The 24,965-nt window shown below is 32.7% G+C and overlaps 1 protein-coding gene across 3 annotated transcripts in view; it reads right to left on the bottom strand.

Annotated features, from left to right (window-relative positions):
- EML6 (EMAP like 6) overlaps positions 1-24,965 on the bottom strand; it is a 284,438-nt gene that overhangs the window by 85,471 nt on the left and 174,002 nt on the right. For all 3 annotated transcript variants that reach the window (XM_074286942.1, XM_074286941.1, XM_074286943.1), the window contains 9 exons: positions 20,294-20,495; positions 16,496-16,633; positions 14,378-14,634; positions 12,305-12,517; positions 8,720-8,887; positions 7,652-7,758; positions 5,327-5,445; positions 4,261-4,447; positions 1,125-1,230 (listed from right to left, as the gene is read on the bottom strand). In XM_074286942.1, the coding sequence (XP_074143043.1) occupies positions 1,125-1,230; positions 4,261-4,447; positions 5,327-5,445; positions 7,652-7,758; positions 8,720-8,887; positions 12,305-12,517; positions 14,378-14,634; positions 16,496-16,633; positions 20,294-20,495 (1,497 nt within the window). The remainder of the gene's footprint in view (positions 1-1,124; positions 1,231-4,260; positions 4,448-5,326; positions 5,446-7,651; positions 7,759-8,719; positions 8,888-12,304; positions 12,518-14,377; positions 14,635-16,495; positions 16,634-20,293; positions 20,496-24,965) is intronic.

The raw sequence follows: 24,965 nt of genomic DNA, 5'->3' as shown, positions 1-24,965 counted from the left end.
TAAGCCCTGTTCACATGCTTAATCCAGGAAATTCATAGCATGATCCCACCACTCTGAATTGTGATTTAATCATGTTCATGTTTGTGTGAGACTATTTCTTTGCTTTTGATTCTACCTTCATTAAAAATGGTATTCAAAGCGGACCTAGAATCTATGATCACTTTCAATGGGGATGAAAATGGATTTTTTAAAAAGGTAATTGAAATAGAGTAAATGGGCTAAATTCAATCCATTAGAATTCATCTGGGAAGATAATCCATAGATCACACAGAGTATTTCCAGAAAATATAGCTTAATTTTGACTTCTAAAATGTTTAGCATGACACTTTTGGCATTTACCACCAAGCTGGGCTTTTCAAAATTACATAACTTTCTTAGACAGCAAGGTCACATAATGTCAGATAACCTGGAGTGAAGAAGACTTGAATTCAAATCCAGCCTCAGATACTTATTAACTGTGAAAACCCAGGCAATGCAATTAATTTCTATTTATTTCATTTTTCTCAATTATAAAATAGGAATCATAATAGCATCTACCTGACTGGGTTGTGAGGATCAATAATATATATAAAGCACTTAGCACAGTCCCTACTACATAAAAGTTGCTTAATAAATAATTCCTTTTGTTTTCATTCCTTGCCACTCTTCCTGCTTTCTTCCTTCTCCCCATCAAATTTCTCTCTAAAGCATAAGTGCTATAGAAGATTCAGGCTCAATGAACATTTTTATCACTAATTGTATATGCCAAATGGAGGTGGTAGGCTTCTCACTGATTTAGATAGCTGGAATGTATGTCCTAAGCCAGTGCCAAACATTTACAATGAATCATCTCAACAGTAACAGCTTCTTAGATTTCATAAGGCACAGGTGAATACTTAGCACAATATGTGCTTTAGGCTCCAAATTACTATTTATATTTTTTTCTGATAATACAAGATCAGAGAAATTAATATATATATATAGCTCCCATAGATTAATCCATTTTCTAGTTTCCTGTAACTGATACACACAGGGAATTCATCTTTATTTTGGAGACAGAATTTAGCTAAGATATGAGGATTTTAAAAAATCTGTCTAGACATAATATTATTTTTAAATTCACATTATGCATAGCTGGTGCTTACCTGAGAAATCTAGAGCACATACACCCCTCTGATGCTGTCCCTTTAATAGTGACAAACATTTTAGAGTCTGTGTGTCCCATACATGGATAGCAGCATCTCTTCCAACCTTAAATTACAAGATAAATATTATTATCTACTTCACAAGTAATATTAATCATTCAACTACAATGTCTTCTGGTATGAAGATGATCTTACCAAAAGTCACACCAACAAAGCAAACCAGATCCCACTAAACTAGAAAGGCTTTGACTATAGGCATAAAGATGAACTGCATATTTGCCATCTCTGAACCAGAGTAGACATGTTCAGAAAGGTCCATTACAAGAAGGTTGACCAGTCAAATATTAATGTTTTGACCACAGCAAATTATGAAGAAAGTCTACTAAGATGGAGTGGGGCTTCCACCTGCATGAGCAAAGATAACACCCATACTGACAAAATGAAGAGTGAATGTGTAATTGGAAGGACTTGACTCATTCAGACTTAAAATGAGGTCAGAAATCAAGAATCTTATTCTTTTTCCCCATTCTCTGTCATTATCATTTTTAAAATTAATTATAGTTTTTATTTACCAGATATATGCATGGGTAATTTTACAGCATTGACAATTGACAAACTTTTTGGTTCCAACTTTTCCCCTCCCCCCCCCCCCAGATGGCAGGTTGACTAATACTTAAATATGTTAAAGTATAAATTAAATACAATATATGTATACATGTCCAAACAGTTATTTTGCTGTACATAAAGACTTTGAAATAAGTGTACAATTAGCCTGTAAAGGAAATAAAAAATGCAGGTGGACAAAAATAAGAGGGTTTGGGAATTCTATGTAGTCATTCATAGTTATTTCCCAGAGTTCTTTCCCTGGGTGTAGCTGGTTCAGTTCATTACTGCTCTATTGGAATTTATTTCATTCATCTCATTGTTGAAGATGGCCACATCCATCAGAATTGATCATCACATAGTATTGTTGTTGAAGTATATAATTATCTCTTGGTCCTGCTCATTTCACTCAGCATCAGTTCACGTAAGTCTCTCCAGGCCTTTCTGAAATCATCCTGTTGGTCATTTCTTACAGAATAATAATATTCCATAATAAGAATCTTATACTTGAAAAAGACTCATAGAATGAGAGAGATATTGGAAATCATTTGATCCAATCTCTTCTCTTTGTAAATGAACAAAACCAAGATCTAATTAAACTATGTGACTTGGGATCACAAATAGAATAATGACATAGAATCACCTAGTCTGAATCCTTTTTATTAATAAGAAAATGAAAATCTAGAAATAAAATAGTTTGTCCAAGGTCACATAGGTAGTGAGTAGCAGAGCTGTGATCTTGGTTACTGTGCTAAATAATGTCAGGTCTTCTGATTCCTAGGTGGGATTTTTTCTGTTATATTATGTTTCTCTTAAATGTAAAGAAGTGTAAATAACCTGACTTATCTTCTCCTTCTTCAAAATTGGTAAACCCAATATTTAATTTGTGCATACCCTCTCAGTGAGGATAGACTACATGTGGGATTGGGGAAAAAAGCCAATATGGCATTTTTCTCCAAAATAATGACACAATTGAGGGGTGGACCCCCCAAAACATCATTTATCTTCTAATGGGAATTTTTTTTTCTGGGAACTCAACCCCAGTTATTCAGCTGCTTCTTTAGGAATGTGAACTAACCTTATACTGGTTCCTAATAAAAGGGAAATGAATAAGCCATAGTAGATAAGAAATTACCCATACATTAAAGTACATCAAAAAAGACAAGAATAATCATTATGTAACTACTATACTTGAGAAGGTGCTGGTAAGCTGGCTAAGCTTATTTCAACATATAGGTCATAAGGGCTTTATGAATTCATTTCAAGGAATATCAAGAATCAGCCTTTGGTTTATTTTAATTTTTTAAGAAGATGAGTTGTTAAATATTTATAAATTGAGAATAATGTTACTCATAAGAAAGATGAAAAAATGAGGAGTATGAATGCAAATCAATATCTCATAAAATTAATCATGGCAACTAATGAAGTGAACAGGCCTATCAACTCCCCAAACTTCCAACAATTGCTTCTCATAGTCTTCAAAATCTTTAGTGTTCTGTTACCCCTTTTTGGTATCTGAAACTCAGACAAGAAATGGGCCAGTTCTTTTGAGTTAGCTACTCAGATACTGAACAACAGATATGAGATGAGTTTTCCCTGAAGTCTCATTTTTAAATTTAAAAAAGGCATGAAACTCATGTAGTAATAACTCATTACAAATGGAAAATACTTTCAATCACATGACTATTTTGCCAAAATGAATGCAAATGACGTTTGACTGATTTTCTGACACCTCTGAATTAAATTGACTAAAATGATTAATTGTTTTAGCAAAGTACAGAAATACCCATTTTTGAGGGATGATTTGTTTCTATTCTGGCAGTCCAGAAAAGATTCTGATAAAATTTGATTTCACCATAAGATTCAAATGACAAATTAGTGGAACTTCACATTGCTTTGCCAGAAGTCTTACAAATGATTGTTATAAATTATTTTAATTTGCAAATAATTTCCCCCTATCTTCTACAGGAATTATATTTTCTGTAGCTACATCTTTGTCCATACCTATGTCATTATCAATTAAAAAGCATTTGTTAAATTTCTTCTATGCTCTAGACATACTGCTAGCACTGGAAATACCAAAAACCAAAACAAAACAAAACAAAAAAACCCCAAACAAACAAACAACCCAAACCTCAACAAGACAGCCCTGTTGACAAGGAACTCACAATCTAATGAATTCTGAGTCTCTACATCTGTCTATGCCTATTTTTATGTCTCTGTTTCTGTCTGGCTATGTCTATGAGTCTATGTCTGCTGGTATATTTATCTTTTGGATTAGGATAGCCTTTAAGGTTCTCACCAAATAAGCAGTGCTTTTTACATATTTATAATAATGAATTGATCAAACAAATATTCATTTTGACTTCCAGGCTCATATCTGTTGATACTAAATTTCATAAAATATAATTTATAAATTAAATTCAAAATTAAATACATTATTTTTTTTTCCTTGAGAGTAAAGGTGAAGAATGAAAGAAAGGTGAAGAAAAGGGTAAAGTGACTGTAGGATTATGTAAGAAAAGATACATACTTGTCCAGTGGCTACATAGTCTTTCACTGGATGAATAGCCAGGCTTAGGATGTCATCATCATGTCCAAGATACAATCTTTGGGAGTGTTGCTGCCTATTGTACACAACTGCAACTGCCGCAATGTGGTAGACTACCTCTCCAGTTTGGGTATAGAACAGATTATTTCTACAGTCATAGCCTCTATAACTGAAACAGACATTTTAAAAAGTCCAGAAAACACAAAATTAATTGAACAAGAAGCAAATGAATTAAGAAGGAATTCTCAAAAAGCATAGGTAGTATACCGAATTATTATGATACTAGTGGAGCAGCAAATGCTTCCACCATCTGCCAAGAAGATACAAAAAGGAAATAAGGTACTATTTAGCACTACAGGGAAGAAAAAGTTGTCCTCATATTAAGCATGCTTAATAACCACTGCCCTGAAGGATACAGATATAATAGAGGTAGAGAGAAATTTAAAGTAGTGGAGGTTAAATGGAGGCAACTGCATATCTTTTCCTCTAGCCGAAAAAAAAAGTATAACTGAAATGTGAGAAATCCATAGATTATCACATTTTAGCAAGAAAAAGTGATTTATGAATTTGAGAAATTATTTTATTATGTCTTTGGGTAGGCAACCTAAATTTAGACTGAAACAACTGGACACATCTTCATAATTTGAGGGAGCAGGATTTCCAAAAACACTTAGGCATATATTGGACAAAACTACCATTCTTTTCTTTTTTCTTTTTTTCTTTCTTTTTTGCTGAGGCAATTGGGGTTAAGTGACTTGCCCAGGATCACATAGCTAGGAAGTGTTAAGTGTCTGAGGTCAAATTTGAATTCAGGTCCTTCTGACTTCAGGGCTGGTGCTCTATCTACCACACCACATCGCTGCCCTGAAAACTTCCATTCTTAATAGCCAGAAAGATGGCTGTACATTAAGCTACCATAGATTAAGGATTAAGATCCCTAATTATGTGAGACTGGAAGTACACACAGTGATGTCTTGAGTAAAGAAATAAAAAATGGGGGAAATACAACAGAAAAGTAAGGAGGGAAATCACAGTGGAGGCACCATACCCATGTATGAACTGTAGCTTCAAGCTGTCCTCTGGAGCTTTTTCTCTTTTAAGGAAGGGCACAGAATGGTTTTTCTCTTTACTTTGTTGTTTCAGCTGAGGTAGATCTTCTTTGTAAACCTTAAGGAAGGATGGAAACTTTTAATTAAAAATCCTTTGTCTGGAGTTGTAAAGAATGGTTTCTCTTTATCAGTAAATCTTTAATTTCTTCAAAACCATATTTACTAAAATGACACAAGGAACAGGTATCTGCTAAGATATAATCCTTAGCACTGAATGGCTCTTAAACTACTAGTTTTGAAGTTTTATTCTTTTATCTCAGATACATTTTATTATGTGCTTTGCTAAAGACAACTTACACTGAAAAATGCTGAGTTTCATTACTACCAAATTCTCGACACTTATGAAAATTAACAGATATAGGAATGCAAAGATAATTGTTTTGCGGTCATAAAGTTTCTAAGGAAACTCTCAATGACTTTAATTAAAATGCCTGAGATTTGAAACTCATGAATCTAAGGCATGGAGTTCTCAGAATTTCACATTGTAATCATCTTCATTTTTTATTATAATATGTTCTAATAGGAAAATATTTGAATTGTAGGATTAGATCTATTTATTTATCTTAGCCTTTGACTAGATTCTGTATACTGCCTAAAGGTCAATTTCATACCGTTTATTTATTGTTTACTGTGTATGTACTCTGAAGTCAAAGTAAGGAAACATTTTATATAAATTGATGACAAAGTTTCATAAAATATAATTTATTTCTAAATTATATGATTTAATTGTATTTTGTCATTAAAAGAAATAAGAAGCATAAATAGACTGTTGATATCACTCAGGATTTGATCTTCATCTTAAAAAAAATCACCAGAATAATCATTCTTTTGCCAAACCCAGAGTTAGTAAACTGAGTTAGGAAAGTTTGGAGAAAATCACATATTTGAATTTCTTTTGTTTTTAAAATCATAATCAAACTGTACAATAAATGTGCTTATATACATTGTGTACTTGATTCTTGTGAACTTCTGAATCTAGCTCAAAATGCTGGACTAGAATCAAAAATTTGGCTGCTATTTCTGGTTCTCTAAAACATTATTTGATGGATTTATTTAACCTTTCTGGGTTTAAAATTCTAATTCTTATAAAATAGGGCATCTAGGTGATACAGTGCTCATTCTGGAGCCAGAAAGACTCATGAGTTCAAAGCTGGACTGCTTTGTGACCCTCAGGATGTCATATAACTCTGCCTCAGTTTCCTCCTGGAGGAATGACCTGGAGATCTAGTATCCTTACCAAGAAAACCCCAAATGGGGTCATGAAGAATTGGAGATGACTAAAAATGACTGAATTCCAAAATAGAGATGATAATCCCTGCACAGTCAGGAATTTTGAATATGTAAAAGACTATGTGTCATATGTTTTAGAAATAAAAGCCTGGATATGGATATAGAAATGTGCAAATACAATGAATTTTTTTCTGCACCAAATTTTTGAATCTTTTAGTCAAGTCCTTTTATAATTAAGGAAACTGAGATAGAAGTTAAATGGCTTGCCGAGGGTTACTAAAGCTATTAAGAGTCTGAGGCAGCATTTGAATTCAGATCTAGGTCCAGCACTATATCTACTATGTATCCAGCTTCTTCAAAGAAAAAGAAAATAAAAATTTTCTGTGATCTACTGTGATCATTTAAATAATGTTAAAAACTCCTCTGGAATTTATGCTTTCTCTTTCTTCTTTTTCATACTAGATATTTTTTGTTAAAGAAAAAAATATTTATTTTCAAGAAAATAAAACTTAATTTGGATATAATTTTCTAATATGCCTATTAGAAAGAAATTCTGACCACAGAAATTATGTATACTACATCTGGGTTTTACTTTAACAAAAAGATGATAGGAATCAGTTAAGACAGGGACAGGATAATGGGTTGTAGTACAAAATACAAATGAATATGTTTCAAAAGAAAATTATACAAAGATGATGCTTTTCTATTGTCGTTATTTTAAACCTGTTATGGGAACAGAAAAGTGTGACATTTTGGGGTTTTTTGAATGTTGTTTTTTTCCAAGTAAATACAGATTAGATTACAAACTAAATTACAGAGTAGATACAGGAAAGCTCAGGAGTGACAGGCTAAATACTTGAAATTTCTGTTCCCACCTCCACTTTTACTTTAGCAAATTACATCATAAGACAAGACTTTAATTTTATTTTATTAAATGAAAAATTTCCTAACTTTTTCCCTAAGCATGAGAGCCAGACACATTTTTGCAACTAAATCAAAGCCAGCACAAATCACCTATGACCATCATGACTGACCTGGCGCTCATAGTTGATTTGAGCTTCTTGCTCTATATCTGAGTCCAACTCCGGCACATCTGATAAATCAGAATCAGATTCTTCACTGTATGAATCATTGCCACCCTCTGCAAAAACATAAAAATGTTAATTTTCCAATTGCATCTCCAAGCTTAAAAAAAAAGAGACTCATCCAAAGTAAAATCTTTAACATTGTTTTCTTTAAGATATTGTTAAGTTTTAATTGTACTGTTCTGTGGTAGCAATTTTACATCAGCAACTTTGAATTATACCCCAAAAGCAGACTGGACAAATTCACATTTTATTATGAGCAAGAGTCTCTAAGGGCTACAGGCTCCACCTGATGTCTGGAAAATGACCTGGCTTTGAAAAAATGTCAGATTTTCAAGCCAAACTAGATGGCAGCAAGTATGATGGGGATAATCCAACTTTATAGTTCATGAAGTAACACTCTTTATTCTTCTGTTTAAATATCCAATGTAGTGCCAGAAATGGCTTGTGGCCTAAACTACCGCAGAACAACTTCCAAAAGAACATTTTGTCACTTTTTTCAGTTTTATAGCCATCTGTCTTGGTGATATCACAACAAATATAAATAAAGATGTATAAAAATCCGATTGCAAACAGTGCTTTGCCAATCATCAAATTCACCAAATATTCATATTCATATTTGCATAAGTTACACTATTTCTAAGGCTAATTGGACATATAATATTTGGTGGTTGTTCTTGGCACTGACATTCCCTTCAGAAATGATGTTCTTCATGACTCCCTCATACTTGTAGCCTAGACATGGCATTAAAAAAAGATTTTTAAAATAATGGAAATAATTTATAATAATCAACCGCAAAGTTAAATGTCTGTTTTTTCTCTCTTCTTGCTTTCTATTCTCTAGGTTGATCATAAACACTGTAAAAGTTAATAATTATAATATTTATTAATAAATAAGTATAGGAATTAGTAAATAAATATAAGGAATAATAAATGTTTATTGGTTACTCTATTGTACAAAACGTACAGCTTTTAAAAATAGTGAGATAAAATGTTTTTTTAAAAAGTGACATTTACCCTGGGATGCTGAATCAAGAATACCATTGGTCACACCTTCTGGAATAAATCTCCACTGAAAAACCGAGTGGTCAGCACCTCCTGTACTCAACACCCACTGGAAATCATGTGACCATCGGACATTCGTTACATGGGCTGAATGGCCAACATACCTCCTAAATTTAGCTCCTGAAATATACATATGGAAAAACATAGTTATGTAATATTATAAGTTCATTGATCAAATTATATGAAAGCTATTCCTCACTTTGAGGAACAAAATCTTTACATATATTTGAAAGTAAGACTGCCTACTATATAATTTGATGCTCAAACTAATAAAAAAGAATGAATAGTTTAATAGCTCCTATTCAGCAGGTAAAATAATGACATTATTTTATTCAACAAAGAATATGGATTTATGAAAGAAACTGGATTTTTGCAAAACATTTGACAATATTTTGTGGCATTCTTATGGAAAAAAATGGAGACAGAGAACTAGATAGTTATGTGGCTTCAGAATAGGGGTAAGAGGCCAGGACCAAAGGATAGTCTTTGAAGGTTCTGTGTTACCTTGGAAAGATGTTTATCTTTAATGAAATAATGTAAGGATATGCACTTGTCTCTGTGCTATTTAACATTAGCAAAAGCTTAAACAAAGACACAAAACAGCACTAATTATGGGAGGAAATTGTTGACAATGACAGTGATTATAGATAACTAGAAAACTTACATAGAAAATCTATATAATAACATTAATGATAATTATGATCATTTATGTGAGCTGATTATTTGGTCTGTAGTGGAATATTAGCCACTTAAAAATAAGTAAATGTATCATATTTTGTCTTTGTATATCCTGGCAAGAATTTCAGGTTTGCAGATGACACCAAATAAGAAGTGATAGCTGACACATTGGAGGATAATTATGATCTAATGAAGATCTTAACGCTGGGCTTATTATAATAATAAGAAATTCAATAGGGATAAATGTAGACTCTTATACTTGGGTTAAAAAATCAATTTTACAAGTACAAGATGAAGAGGAAACTATGGTTGGAAAAGATCTGGGACTTTTAGATATCATGTTCAAGGTCAGTCAACAGTGTGATTGAGTATGGTTGTCTTCAAAACTAACATGATCCTATCCTTCACTAAGAAAAGCAGTGAGTTCAAATCAGGGATATGATAAGTACCATCTTACTTTTCCCTGGTCAGGTTAAATCTAGAATAATGGGTTCAGCATTTGTGCCACAGTTTTAGAAGAACATAGATAACTGAAGAAGGTTCACGAAAGGAGAGCTAAGCTGCTGAAGAACATAGACATCCTGCCTAGAAAAACTAATTGATGGAATGAATTATGATTGTATAGTCCAGAGAAGACAAGATTAAGGAAAGATTCAATTTTTAAATGTTTGAAAGGTTGTCACATGGAAGAGAGATTAGACTCATTTCATTTTGTCACAGGTATTAAGTTGAAGAGGTAATTTAGTTTTTATGTAAGGAAAGGCACCTAATAATTAGAATAACTCCAAAATAGAAAGGTTTCTTTTAGGAAATAATGAGTTTCCCCCTCATTGGAGTTCTTCAAGGAAAATAAGGCTAAAAGACCACTTGCTGGGTATTTTGTAGAAAGGATTATTGCTCAGATATGGGTTGGATTGGATGGTTGCTGAGGTCCCAATTCTAAGACTGTAATTGTGCACATCTGTTCTTGTCGGCAAGTTGGGCATTTTGGAAAATGTGTTAATTCTTCCCAGAGTTTCTGTGACTTACGACAGCCATATGACATAAGACATAAGACTACTAATACGTTGAAAGATACTTAGTGAATTTTAAGGAGTTAAGAAGTTCCCAAGCTTCCTGACTTACATTCTGAATCCAATTTCCTCATCTAGTAGGAACTAGTCTTTCAGATGATTTTTGGAATTTGGCCAATTTTTTTCAGAATGGTAAGGTTTTTCTTCTGTCTTCATGTTAGTATTCTGTTAAATTGATGTCCATTTTGTCAATCAGCCATGGTGGTAGTTTTATTATTCATGATAAGTAAGCGCTACTTTTAATATTTAAACTTTTTTTTTTTTAAATATCTGGTTGCAAAAAAAATAAACTTAATGGAAAATACATTTGTGATTACATTTCTCATTTTTATTCCTTAGTCTACTTTTTTTTAAATCATGTGAAATATTACTCAGCCAGTGGTGATTAATTCTCCTAAGGCAAGATTTTAGGACACTTAATTGAAAATTCTCAGAAAAGTCTTATTTGAGGAATACTAATGATCATGAAGATTTGCCCACTCATACAAAATAGAGAATTAAAGAAATCATTTGTCAGATCAAGGTAAAATCTACATCTGTCTAAAGCAAAGTAATTAAGACAATAGTATTTTGGAGGATTTAGGGTCTATCTCTTGCTGGAGAACAAAACACTGAATCTGAACTGTGATCATGGATTCATAATTTATATAGCCTTGGTTCTAGCATGGATTCAATCAAATGTATCAAATAGTAGTAGAACCACAGAATAATTTTTAGCCTTTAATAAGATAGTTTTATATTTATTTTGTTTTTCTCATAATAGGGTTTGAAAACTGACTTGGAAAACCCCAAGGATTCTAATTCAGTATTTTCTTGAGGCTCTTTTGCTTCTCAGCTCTTACAGACTCTTTTCCTTTCTCTCAGTCTGCCCTCTTGTGGACTTGTGTGTACCCCCCCCCCCCCTCCCTTTTTTGGGTCTGAATCAAATCTATCTTCTGGCTCAAGATAGCTACCCCGAAATGCTCTCAGAGCTTCTCTCTCTGAACTGCAGAGCACAGAAAAGAGTATCATAAATCATTGTAACTACTAAGGTGATATGATATGATGTGATATGATATATAATACAATATAATATGTATTTATATTATATAGTATCACAGATTTAGAATTATCAGGGTCATATAATATATGATAAATGATATGATACAATATAATATGCATATTTATATCATATAGTATAATATATTTAAAATTACAATGATCATTTAATATAATATTTTGATATAATATACATATTTGTATTACATAGTATAGATTTAGAATTACTAGGGTCATATAATTAATAAATGTAATATGGCATATTATATTTATTAACCATATTAATTAAAATTAATAATGTAATAATATTAACAATTAGGTATTAATTAATTAAAATTAATGAGCAGACTATCCTGAAGACATTTTGTAATAAGGATACTTATGACAGAAAATAAAATAGATTTATTTAATAATGTGAAAGTTTAAATTATGTTTTCAAATTATAAAATAATCAGTGACAACTCTAGATTGAGTACTTGTGTTTTTGTTTGCAGATCCATTAAGAACATTTTCAGATATGTTGAACAGTGAGTATTGATCCAGTAGCTATAAGACAGATATACAACAGATTTCTTTTTTTTTTAATTTTAGAATAAATATTAGAAAGAAGATTAGTAGTTCTAATGAATTGGTCCCAAGAACAAAATGTTTTAGTTTAGTCATGCAGAGATATTATCTGTATAACATTATAAAAAATCAGCAAAATATTTGGCCTGGCCTCCTTGGAGGCAAAATTATAATTTCTTACCTTTCTTTAGACAAGGAAATTTAAATAATTTAACCAGTCCAAAGTCATCTCCAGTGACTAGCACTGAACTGTTGTAATTTGCATCTACTGAGTTGATATCAGTAATGTCATTGTATTTGGGCCAAATTCCACTCACTTCAGGCCCAATCACACAGGTCCAGGCAGTCCAATGAATCCCTTTGATTTCCTCTTTACTTGTTAAAGGTTTTCCAGCTGAAACAAATGAATATACTAATTAGTTGTTTTTTAAAAACACATATATTTGATCCTACTAATGTATATTTTTGTCTTTAAAAGGCATATGGGTTTGAAAAAAATTTTCTACTTCAGAAATTCAAGAAAATCTCATAGGAATCCAATTCCCTTTTATATTTATGAATTCTCCCCCCCTTTCTGTTACAGAGAAAAGCATCTGTAAGCAAATATTCAGCACTTAGAACAGGGTCTGGCACATAGTAAGCACTTAATAAATGTTTATTCACTATTTGATTCATTGATGAATATGTATTCTAGATAAAGAAAGTAGAGAGATATGTCATAATACTAAATGTCCAAGTCTAATTAGCATCATCATTCAAACTTGCCATAATAATAAAGCTGATTTTGTTGAAATGTGTCTCTCTCCAATTATAGTTAGCAAAAATACCCTAACTTTTTTTTAAATTAAGTTTATGTGAGAGGCAATATGGTATATTAGCTTGGCAATAAGTGATGAAGCACAAGTTCTGAAAGAATGGTTTGGAATGTAAAAAACTCACAAAGGCTCTTCATAACCAGATGGAGTACTTTATTTCATGAAAGGACACATGGACTAATCAAGGTAATCTAGATGTGGTTTTGAGTCAAAAGATATTATTTAAACATTGAAGAAGGAAAAAGGAAAGGATGGGGTCTATAGAGTTAGGGAAGAACTGGGGAGGGTCTTAATGGAGAAAAAACTTGCAGGAGAATTAGGTCTACATCAGTAATTGCATGATGGCAATACAGAAAGAAGGATATGCTAATACAGTTTAATGAGGATACTTTCTTTACAAAGGTTACTTTTGGGCAAGAGTATGCTCTAGCTTATTTACTGAGGGGAAGGAAGGGACTCTTATCTTCAGGGTCTTTACTGATTTGGAAGGTTGGGCTAGCCTCTGTCTTGCTGACAAGGTAACAGTACCAGGACTGTGGCCTCTTTTTGTGTGGGATAAAGTTGACAATGGGAACAAGGTGGGCTCCATTAGAGTTCATATCATTCCCAAGGGCTGTGCCACTCACTATATTCAACTTCTGCTTTTGCTACTTACTGTGTGACTACAATCAGATCACTTAGTCTCTGTGAGCTATTCCCTCCAAATATACAACAGTTATCATGTAAATTTTCTTTTTATTTTCCTTTTTTCCCCCTCCCTATTCTATCCTGGAGGTGGCTACCAATAGATACAAACAAGTATATATTTATACGATTTTTCTATTCATACCAGTATTCATCAGTTTTTCCTCTGGATGAAGGTAGCCTCTTTCTACATATGTCCTTTATTTTAATTTGTGTATTTATGATAATCAAAATTACTTAGTTACTCAAAGTCATTGTTAAGACAATATTGCTCTATCCATGCAAGTTATTACTATTATTTATACCATAGTGAAACTCTCAATGATTCATAGTAACCTAAAAAAGGAGCAATGAAACTAAAAGCCAGATAATTTTTTTTTTTTTTTTGGAGGCTGGGGTTAAGTGACTTGCCCAGGGTCACACAGCTAGGAAGTGTTAAGTGTCTGAGACCAGATTTGAACTCGGGTCCTCCTGAATTCAAGGCTGGTGCTCTATCCAGCTAGCTAGCCCCCCAGATAATTTTTAAAGTACTGTATACCTATTTTCTAACTATTTGTGAGAAAGGATGACAATATAAAACAAAGTGGTTTTACTTACCCTATTATATTTTAGAGGAAATGTTAATGAGCAATGAAATGAACAAAAAAGCAAGCAGAAGAAAAAAGGAAAAACAAAAGCATGGGAACGCACAACAAGGATCATCCACTCTTTAACACATGAGAAGTGACTGTATAGCCGTTTCTGACATTACTTACATGGCATCTTGTAGAATAATCGTTCTCCTGCACCATCATTGGTTTGTAAGTATTTACTATCCATAGACCAGTCAATGTGAGTAATAAAACTAAAAGATTTGTTACATTCTCCAATTTTTTTATACCGTTGAGCAACAGCATAGATATCCACTGGGCCATCATTGGACCCTACTGCAAGATAAGAACCATCTGGAGAAAATTTCATTTCATGAATTACTTCCTTTCGGTCTTTGATATGAACCACTTCTGTCATATCTCTGTAACAGTAAAGAAATGAATAATCTTGTAATCCTGTAGTCAAATTCAAAAATACTTTTTAAAAAATCGCTCTCACACAGAAAGAATCTTTAAATGGGAAAGAAGTTTTCAGAAATGGAAGGACTTTGAGGAAAGCTATTATAGGGCTTTCTTGAAATTTTCTAAATTAAGAAAACTAATAATAAAGACTTTAAGCCATTGCTTAGTGTATTTTAAATATTTAAATCAGTGTATATGAAAGCATTTTACTTTAATATTCAACTATACAATGATGTCCCCTAAAATTATTCATTTATAAATAACATTTATTTTGATATTGCATTTGAAAAAAATTCCACATGTAAGGAAAAAATACCAATAGACAGTAGACACAAAAGTTTTTTTAAAACTCTAGAAATGTGTAGACAGAATCACTTAAGTTGGATGTCATAGCACTACTTTTTTTTTAAATACACAAAATTTACAATAAGAAACACTTCCCCCAAAGAAGAAAGAAATTGCTTTTCAAAATGTTTAATTTCTTTTATGTAATAATCAACATATAAGAAAACCATTATTAGAATATAGACATTTATTGTAGAGAATTACTTCTCTACTCCTTAATAAGAGTTTCTAGCATCCCTCAAAACCTTAACATTGATGTTTTCTTCGATATTGAACATATTATGATTGACAGGTGTCCCTTGAGTGAGACAAGAACTCTTTCATTAAGACTAATATAAATTGCATATACAAAATGCCAAATTTTTACTTCAACTGACTAGTTTTCTACAACTGTTATTATTCATTTTGATCAAAATTAATTGCTATTGTAAGTGGGAATTTTGGAATATCTTTGCTTGGAAAATCCACCAAATAGAAAATGTTGGTTAATTAGCCCCACAGTTCTTTCATGCATCATGAATCAGAGAAAGAGAATGTGGAATATCAATTCAATAATAAATTAATTGTAATGTATAATGAGAATTTAACGCAATGAAGTATGTAAAAATACATCTAGATAGTGTGGGAAGTGATAGAGCATTTTGTTTTATAGAATTTTCTATTGTACAATAACATAAAGTGATAACTTATATCTAATAAATGCAAATAACAGAAAAAGAGCAAGATCCAAAAGAGATTCCATCTTCTTCAATATGATGAGTAGATGGAATTTTTTCATTGAAAAATTATTAAAATAAAATTTAACTTACATTTAACACCCAGGTCAGCTACATTATCCTCTATCTAAAGTCCTCTTGTCTGTTCCATGAATATGACATTCCATCTCTCAGTTCCAAGCATTTTCTCTAACTCTCCTCCCTACCTAGAATTTTCTCTCTCTCCTGACAAGTGACCTCCCTGAGCTTCCTTTAAGTCCTAATTAAAATACCATTTTCCATAGAAATCCTTGTAACTCCTCTTAATTGCAGTGCTTTCTCTCATATAATTCTTTCCTATTTATCCTATATATAGCTTGCTGTGTGTGTGTGTGTGTGTGTGTGTGTGTGTGTGTGTGTGTGTGTATATATACATATATATATATATATATATGTATATATACACACACACACACATGTTTGTTTACATGTCCGTCCATCTCCATTAGATTCTAAGTTCTATGAGGGAAAGGACTGTCTTTTGCCTCTCTTTGCACCCTCAGTGCTTAACATAATGCATGGCATATAGTAGGTACTTATAAATGTTTACTAAATGAATACATGAAATCCTTTTCTAATGGATTTTTGGACTTGTTCTTGACTCTAGTGTATAATTCTATTCAAATAGATTTGTACTGAGAAAAATTTAGGCACAAGTTTAAATACCAGAAAAAATTTTAATTAAAAAAACAAACAAACTATTATCTAATCTTAGATGTACCTGACTCGGAGGACAATGAAAGACCCATCTTTCATTCCCAATGCTAACTGAGATCCATCTGGGCTGAAGGATACACTGCGTACTGCTTCTTCCATATTACAGCGGGCAATCAAGGCGTGATCAGCAAGACTCCATAATCTAAGCACAAAAACAATGTCAACTAATTCCTTCTCAGTACTAAATTTCTTAAAGTTATTGACTTACCAAAAATTGGAAAGTTACTTTCACAGCATGTAATTTCATTTCTACTTCTAACAATATCATTAACTCATTGGTTTTCTTCCTTTATGTGAGTCAACATGACAAGGGGAATATCCCTCAGGAGTTCTGCAAGTCATTTTCACCACTTGAAAAATCTTTTTTGTTAGACAACATTGACAAAGAATTTGAGATGCCTCTTTAAATAAGTCATATATGCTTCATATAATATTTTATTGTTTCTCTTTGGAAATATAAAATTATTATTTGTTTAAAGGATCCATATGCAACTATTAACTGTAATACTAATAATATTCTTTAACTTTTTTATGTCTTATGAAGTCTATAGAATGCTTCTCACCATTTTTTGAATGCATAAATTTGAATGCATAAAATTATTTTTGAATACATAAAATAGTATGATAGGGTTACAATGGGAGTCAATTACTAAAATGCAGTTGTCAAAATATTTTTAAAAATGCAAAGTTCACAGTGAGAATCTATGACTTAAGTGAGCAATAGTAAAGGAACAAACAGTTAACATTTGGATTTAAATTAGTTATGGAGCTAATTTTTATGCTTATTTGGATACATATTGATTGAAATGCATATCACTCTTATTTAAAACATTTCTAAGATGGGGAGCTTGGCTGATAATTTGATCATGCTTATGTAAGAAAATTACTGAAGGAAATAACATACCTATCAAAAATAGTTTCAAGCCTGACTGTAGAAAGTTCTATACTCTAATTATCAACAAAATCTTGTTGAACAGCTACCTAGAAGCTATTCACTGATTGATCAATTCAAAGAAAGCCCACGTAACAATATTGGCAAATAGCAAAGCTACCATGCAGATAGAGCTGATATATAGCTTTCAACTGTGACAGCCACAGGCTAATCAACTCAAGATAAAGAACTGAGTTTTAGGCTATTTAAGATAATCTGGGAACCAAGAGCTGAATATATAATATTTAAGCATAGAAATGTAACTTACATATAGTTACATTTGGTTCCTAATTTGCTCTAAGCAATCTCTACTACAATCTTCTGTTACAGTTAGGCACAAAGACCACTGGCTATAAGGACAGAACAATTTTTTATTGCATATGTTACAAATCATCATTGGAAAAGGATAAAGTGATCGGGGTTAGGACTGGAGAATTATACCTAGTCAAGTTCCCATCAATAAAAAAGCTAATTCAATATTTCAGTAAAATCATATGCAATGTAGGAAATGACAATAAATCATTTGTATCAAAGTTTCTTTAAATGTGATCTACCATCCTAAATGCAACATGGGAATAATGCTGTTACTGAGGCCTTTCACAGTATACTCAGTCAAATCTGTGCTAATCAAATTTCTCACAAATTTTGGTGCTATTTCTATTACTCTTGTTTGAAATTCATAATCTTTAGTAATTTGGGTTGGGCTTGAGCTCAATGAGTCAAATGAGCTTGAATTCAAATGAGGCAAAAGGATTATGTCATACTCTAAGTACCCTGGGGGAAAGGACATGTTGAGAAAAGTGACCATCAACAAAGCAAACATTCAGTTTATATTTCAATTCACAAATGAATGGACTAATATGTCATTTTCACTGTAGGAACTGTTGAGGCTTTGGTTTTCTGTAAAGATTGAGAAAATGGTTAAAATGAGCATATTATTAGTATCTTCAAGAGTTCACATTAGATGCAGACTAGTAGAAAAGAAACAATGACCACAAATCTTAAATTTTCTATTTTTGGTGTTCAAACTTCTTTTTCTTTTTTATAGTATTTTATTTTTCCAAATATATACAAAGATAGTTCTTAACATTTGCGTTGGCAAAATCAAATCTTTTCCCCTTTCTCTTCCTCCCTTCCCTCCCCAACACAGCAAATAATCCAAAATAGGGTAAATCTGTGCAGTTCTTCTAACTATATTTCCATATTCATTATGCTGTTCAAGAAAAAAAATCATATCAAAAGTGAAAAAAAAAAAACCACGAGAAAGGAAAAAACAAGCAAGCAAACAACAATGAAAAAAAAAAGTTGAAAATACTTTGTTTTCATCCATATTCAATCTCTGTAATTCTCTTTCTGGATAGGAATGGCACTTTCTATCACAAGTCTATTGGACACAAATCTTAACTTATACTATCCCAACTCAAATTTTAAACCCAGAAAAAATGATTCTCTGACTTTCTCCATCAGGCACAATCAATGGTTAGCAAAATATGCTGAACTAGCATCTTAACTGCTCTTAGCTCTGATTTAATATACCAATGGTTCACTCTTCAGAAACCCATTACTCTCTGAATTAGACATAATTATTTTACTTAATGTCATCCTCTGTATTAAACATAAGAAATCCAATGCAAGAGTACTCTCAATCTTAATCAGATAGGTTATATTTTCTTTTAAGAGCTGGCAACTAGTAGGCAATGGAAAAAGTTGGGATCCAAACTCAAATCTGACCTTGGGCACTTACTAGGCCAGTCATTCAATTTCTGTTTGTCTTATTTTTCTCATCTACAAAATGGAAATAATAATAGTACCCACTGCCCATTTGATCTTGCTAGTGAGATCAAATGAGATATATTTTTAAATGATTTGTAAATCATAAAGCATTACATAAATGTTATCTCAATTTTGGGACAATGTACAAAGTCACACGTGTTAATTAATTAGTAGAAGTAAATGTTCTCTGTGTATTAAGGAACACTTTTAAAGTTCTAAATGATGATGAATGAGAAAAGAAGCTCTACTTGCAGTGTGCATTGAGATAAAATTGGAGCCCATCAATCACTGTAAGACATTTGTAGAATATCAGAAGTTCAAGGGAAAATATGATTATGTCAGAGCATTAGCTCAATATCTTCAATAAGAAAAAGAGCTGAATTTCAGCCTATAATAAGTTTCCTTTGAATCAGATCTGTCTCAAGTGGTCTGGAACTGGCAGAAACAACTATGTAAACTGAATATAAATTTCAGTGTGAGCATTTATATCTTGAAACTATAAATTGGGGCTTGATTATTATTTTGTAGATTGTAGACTTAAGAAAATATTGAAGAAAATGCTAATAAAGCAATTTAAACTTAGAAAATTTTGGATAATCAGTTGTTCACTAGCATTCTTTTATGTTTAGTTGTTTTCAGTCATGTCAGACTCTCTGTGACTGCATTTTGGATTTTCTTGGCAAAGATAGTGGAAGAGTTTTCCAGTTCATTTTAGAGATGAAGAAATCAAGGCAAACTATGTTGAATGACTCACAGCTAGTAAGGGTGTGGGACAGGATTTGAACTCAGGTTTTTTTGACTTCCAGTCTGCAACTCTTTTCACTGTAGCATCTAGCTAATGCCCATCTCTGGTTTTAATTGATTGATCTGGAGAAATCTTCACTTGAGGGTGAAATTCAAAGAGATCTCCAAAAGATAGGCAACTGAAACCTATAAAAAGTTAATTATTCCTTAATTGGTAATCTTAATATCTGCATTTGTAGATTTAAATTTGCTTTTCTTTCTAAGGAAATGAAAGATGGTAGGAAATGAAACTAAGAATCAAAGGAGACCATATGGTAGAATTGAGGAGTGAGAGTTAGTTAGGAGCAACCTTACCGGACGGATCGATCATCACTGCCTGTAACAGCTAAAGGTTTCTTGGGATGGACAGCCAGTGCCCAGAGCTCCCCTTCACAATGGCCTTGCATGATCAACATCGGCTTATCTCTTTCTCTCACTATTACTTCAAATATTTCACTGTCCTGTGTACCTGCTAAAAGTCGATCTGCTTTCCAGCAAACACTACGGATGGACAAACCTGGCAGAAAAGAAAATAGTTTTATCCTGGTTACAAAGATAAGTCAAAATGAAATATGCCTAACATTAAAAGCACATCTTATATTGAGCAATTGGAGATAAGCAAAGCCACAAATAGGGGAATAGGAAGGTCTGAAATTATTTTAGAAGGAAAGTATCCTTCTGAAGAATTTCCTGGCTTTGAAAAATTTTTCATCTCCAAAAATATTTTTCTTCCTATTCTGAAGACTAATCTGTTATTGTCACAAAAAACTTGTCTTTCCTTTTTCTGACTTGAGAAAGCTATAAGTTTTCACAACACTCATTAGCACATCTTAAACTGAAAGTTAGCCAAAGATGATGGGAAGTCTTTCTTTGTAAAAACTCAATACTCTTTTAAGTCATTTCCTTATTATTTTCTGTGAAAATGAAGTATTATTTAAAATGCTTGGGTATTAACATTATTTTAATAGAGTATACAGGGGAAATATTATGATACAGCTCATTATCATTTCAGACAAGTTTAGTGTGAATTTTATTGCACCATAATTATCATTTTGATGGATAAACAGATGCATTGTGTCCCAGAAATATGCAAATGAAATACTAATTTCAGTCTCAAAATATCATCAAACATTTGTCTTTGAGAATTTTATTCTACAAAGGAATAGTTCACTGACTCAATGGCTATATGATTTGCTTTAAAACAATCTGTGTACCTATTGTTCAAGTGCATCCTTCTGGTTCTAAATTAGCAGAAATCTTTTTATGAGTATGTGCCACATCAGATATTTATGCAATTAGAGCTCTCGAAATCTAATCTCATAATACCTTGTTGCTGATGGCATTCCCTATTCCTGGAATATCTTCCCCCTGCTATTGCCACACATACTGAAATTCACCTATGCAATAGTGGAATTGTTTGTCTTAAAAGATAAAGGTTTCTCCATTCCTAAAGATCTTTAAGCTTTAAGACTTGACTGACCACTTGCCAAGTATGTTGTAGGAGAAATTATTATTCAGCTACAGGACTTAGTAGTTTAAAAAGTGCTTTCTTCAAAATATTCCTAGGAAGGAAGCAGTGCAAATATCACTATATTTTATTGATGAGAAATTTGTAGCTCCAGAAAATGAGACTTTCCCATAAGCTAAGTGAGAAGTCATTCTGACACTTAAGTCAAATGCTCCATTTTATACTTTATGGACTCTTCTCCTGATCTTCACCCTAAATTTCATTTGTTCATTTGTATTTTTCTCCTGGAAGGATAAAAGTCTCTCAAACAATAATCATAAACATAATTACTTGTGCTTATATAAAATTTGAAGATTTACAAAGCATGATTTTCACCATGAAGATCTACCTTGTGAGGTAGGCCACATAAGCATCATTATCCCCATTTTAAAAACTCATTCAGTAAGCATTTATTGTTTTAAGCATCTCAAAAACAAAAGTAGTCACTGTGCTAAGCACTGGGGATAGGAAGCCAAAAACAAAACAGTTCCTGTCCTCAAGGAGTTTACATTTTAAAGAAGATAACAAGTTTGGAGAGAATTATACCCCCCTACACACACACACACACACACACACACACACACACACAATTTGAGAAGATTCTCTTCTCTTAGTTACCCAGCTCCATAAATTTGGATTCATCCTCTGTCTTCTCTCTCTCACCTCCATATCCAATCTATTCCCAAATTTTTACATTGATATCATCATAACACTTCTTGTATATATCCCCTTTTCCCTGACCCCCAGCCACTCCCTAGTTTAAGCCCTCATTATCTCTTAACCTGGACTATATTGCCTTTTAATTGGATTTCTGTATTAAGGCTGTCCCTATTCTAACCATCCTCCACTTAGGATAGAACTGGTCATGTCACCCTCTTATTCAAAGAACCTCAATGAATTCTTATTACCACCAAAATCAAATATAAATTCTTTTTTGGCATTTAAAGTTCTTTATCTTTCCAGTTTTATTCTTTACCTCCACTCCACAAACATTCTACAATCTACTGATAGTAGTTTACTTTCTGTTCTTTATATATACTATTATGCCTTTACACTAGCTATCATACTGATAATCTTTTGTCTCCTGTTCTTGCCCCTTATTTCCTCCATCTTCCCTCAAGACTCAGCTGAAATCAGACCTTTTACAGGAGGTCTTTCCCAGTCTTCCCAACAGCTAATATTTTCCCCTTCAGATTACCTTATAGTTATCCTGTATAGATCTTTTATGTATCTAGTGCTTTGCACACTTCCTGGTAAGTGCTTGATAAGTGCTTGATGACTGATGCAGGAGCTTGGGAGAAAAAACAAGGTTCAAATAAACTTGATAATTGAATCCATTGGAGATGATAAAAATCTCCAAATGAAAGAAGAATCACGACAGAATCCTGAGGTACAAACACAATTAGTAGATTTGGCATGGATGATGAGCCAGTGAAATGAACCGAAAGAGAACAATTGTATAGGAAGGAAGAAAACCAAGAGAATGAAAAAACCTAGAGGGGATTGAGTAACCCAGAGTAGAGGATGGTCAACAGTGTCAAATGCTGCTGTAAAGAACTGAAGAAAAGCTGTTAGACCTCACCATTAAGAGATCACTGATAACTTAGAATAGATAGTGATGAGAAGATGAGACAAAGAGAACTGCAATGATATTGGTGAAAACTACTGGAGAAAATGGGAGAAAGGATGAGTCACAGTTGCCTAGACTGGCTTTAATGAGAAAAAGCGTTATGGAGGAAATACTTAGGGATGATGTCAAGGAATTGTGGGATGATGGGAAAGGGAATAAAGAAAGTATTTTCTTGGTAAACTATGAACTTTACCAAAGCTCTCTTTAGTTGAGAGACTATAGTAAGAGGATTTTATGGGGGGCTTGTGAGGGTTTGAAAGAGCCACTGTCAAACATGGAGTAGGGAATCACTTAGTGGAGGGGGGAGAAGGGGCTAAAACAATTGCTTTGCTGCAGTGAGAGCCAGGTTGATATTGGATAACAGAAATTTGTGGTGGAATAAGTTAACACAGAATTTCCTTCAGTTCAGTTCAGTCACGCAGGAGTAGAAGGGAAAGAGATGCATGGTGGGTATAATCCAGTACTGGCATTTGATAAAATCTGAGCAATGATAGGACATGGGAGTAAGAGATTCAAGAGTATAGTGTATAGTTGAATTGATTCACTAAAGATTCAAAATTTGAAAGGAATGAGAGTCAGAGTAGGGATGATAATATGAGAAAGTACTAAGAGGTGGAGGGATTGGAAAAACAAAACAAAACAAAATAATGAGATTCATGACTTTTTAAAGATCACTCAGATAACAACAAAGTCAAGATTTGAATCTAGGTTTTTCTTATTTTCCAAGTCCATCGATCTCTCTATGCTTTGTATCTTTCCAAAAGGATAGTTTATCCTTTTTTTTAAAAAGTAGTTTATCATAAGATTTAAGGCTGACTGCATAACTTAATGTCAAAGTAGACTTAACTATACCCAAAGTAGTGTCTGAGGATCAAATGAGATAACATTTGTCAAGCAGTTAGCACAGTGCCTAACTCGTAAAAGGTGCTTAATAAATATTTGTTCCCTTCTTCTCCTCCCAGAGTGTTAATCTAATGCCATTTTATTGACAGAAATGTTTATATGTCTTTTATATATATAGTGTCACTGTCAGCAAATATAATCTCAATTTATGAAGTAATTTTGATAGATTTGTATGTCTTTCTTTATAAAATATTATTGCAATGTCAGTGTAATATGCTGTCCTTCAGAATTTTTGGAGTAAAGAATATGCATCTCAACAAACCACTGAGACTTCTGGTTGATACTTAATTGTATTCCATCATCAATATCAAAAATGAATAAAGAAACAAAAATCAACATTCATTGAATATGTAGGTTCTGCAGGACACCATGAAAAGTTCTGGGAAGACTAATGAATATAAAATACAATCTTTTTAGTCTAGATCACAGGCTCATAAAATCATAGCTCTATAGGTGGAAGGGGTCTCAGTTTCTTTAATCTAATACTCTCACTTTATATTTTATTTTTGTATATACTCAACATCTTCTTGACTCCCTTAGCCTCTTCTACCTTCTGACAGAAAGGTGGATGTCAGAGCACTAAACACTCCCCTAAGCTTTCTTTTATTGAGGGATGGAATCCGAACTTTCCAGCTAGCTCTACTTCTTCAACACCATCTCTGCTTTAGACTTCAGAGAGCATCTCGTCCTTAGGCCAGGTACCCTTTGGTTTCTGGACTTCACTCCCCACACACTTGGCTTTCCAATTTCTTTTTGTCTATTACCTTCCCTTTGAGGGCAAAGGGTAGCTTTCTTTTTCTTATTTGTATTTCTAGGACTCAGCACAATGCCTGACACATAATAGATTTTAATTGAATTGAATTGAATTATATATGAAGTTTATTAGAATCAAGTAAATTTTCCAAGATCACAGAGAACTACAGTATTCAAATCCAGATCTTGTGAAT

This window comes from Sminthopsis crassicaudata, chromosome 2 (assembly GCF_048593235.1).
Source record: "Sminthopsis crassicaudata isolate SCR6 chromosome 2, ASM4859323v1, whole genome shotgun sequence".
Lineage (NCBI taxonomy): Eukaryota > Metazoa > Chordata > Mammalia > Dasyuromorphia > Dasyuridae > Sminthopsis > Sminthopsis crassicaudata.
Note: the sequence above shows the minus strand (reverse complement) of the source record. Positions and strands in the feature narration are given on the sequence as shown.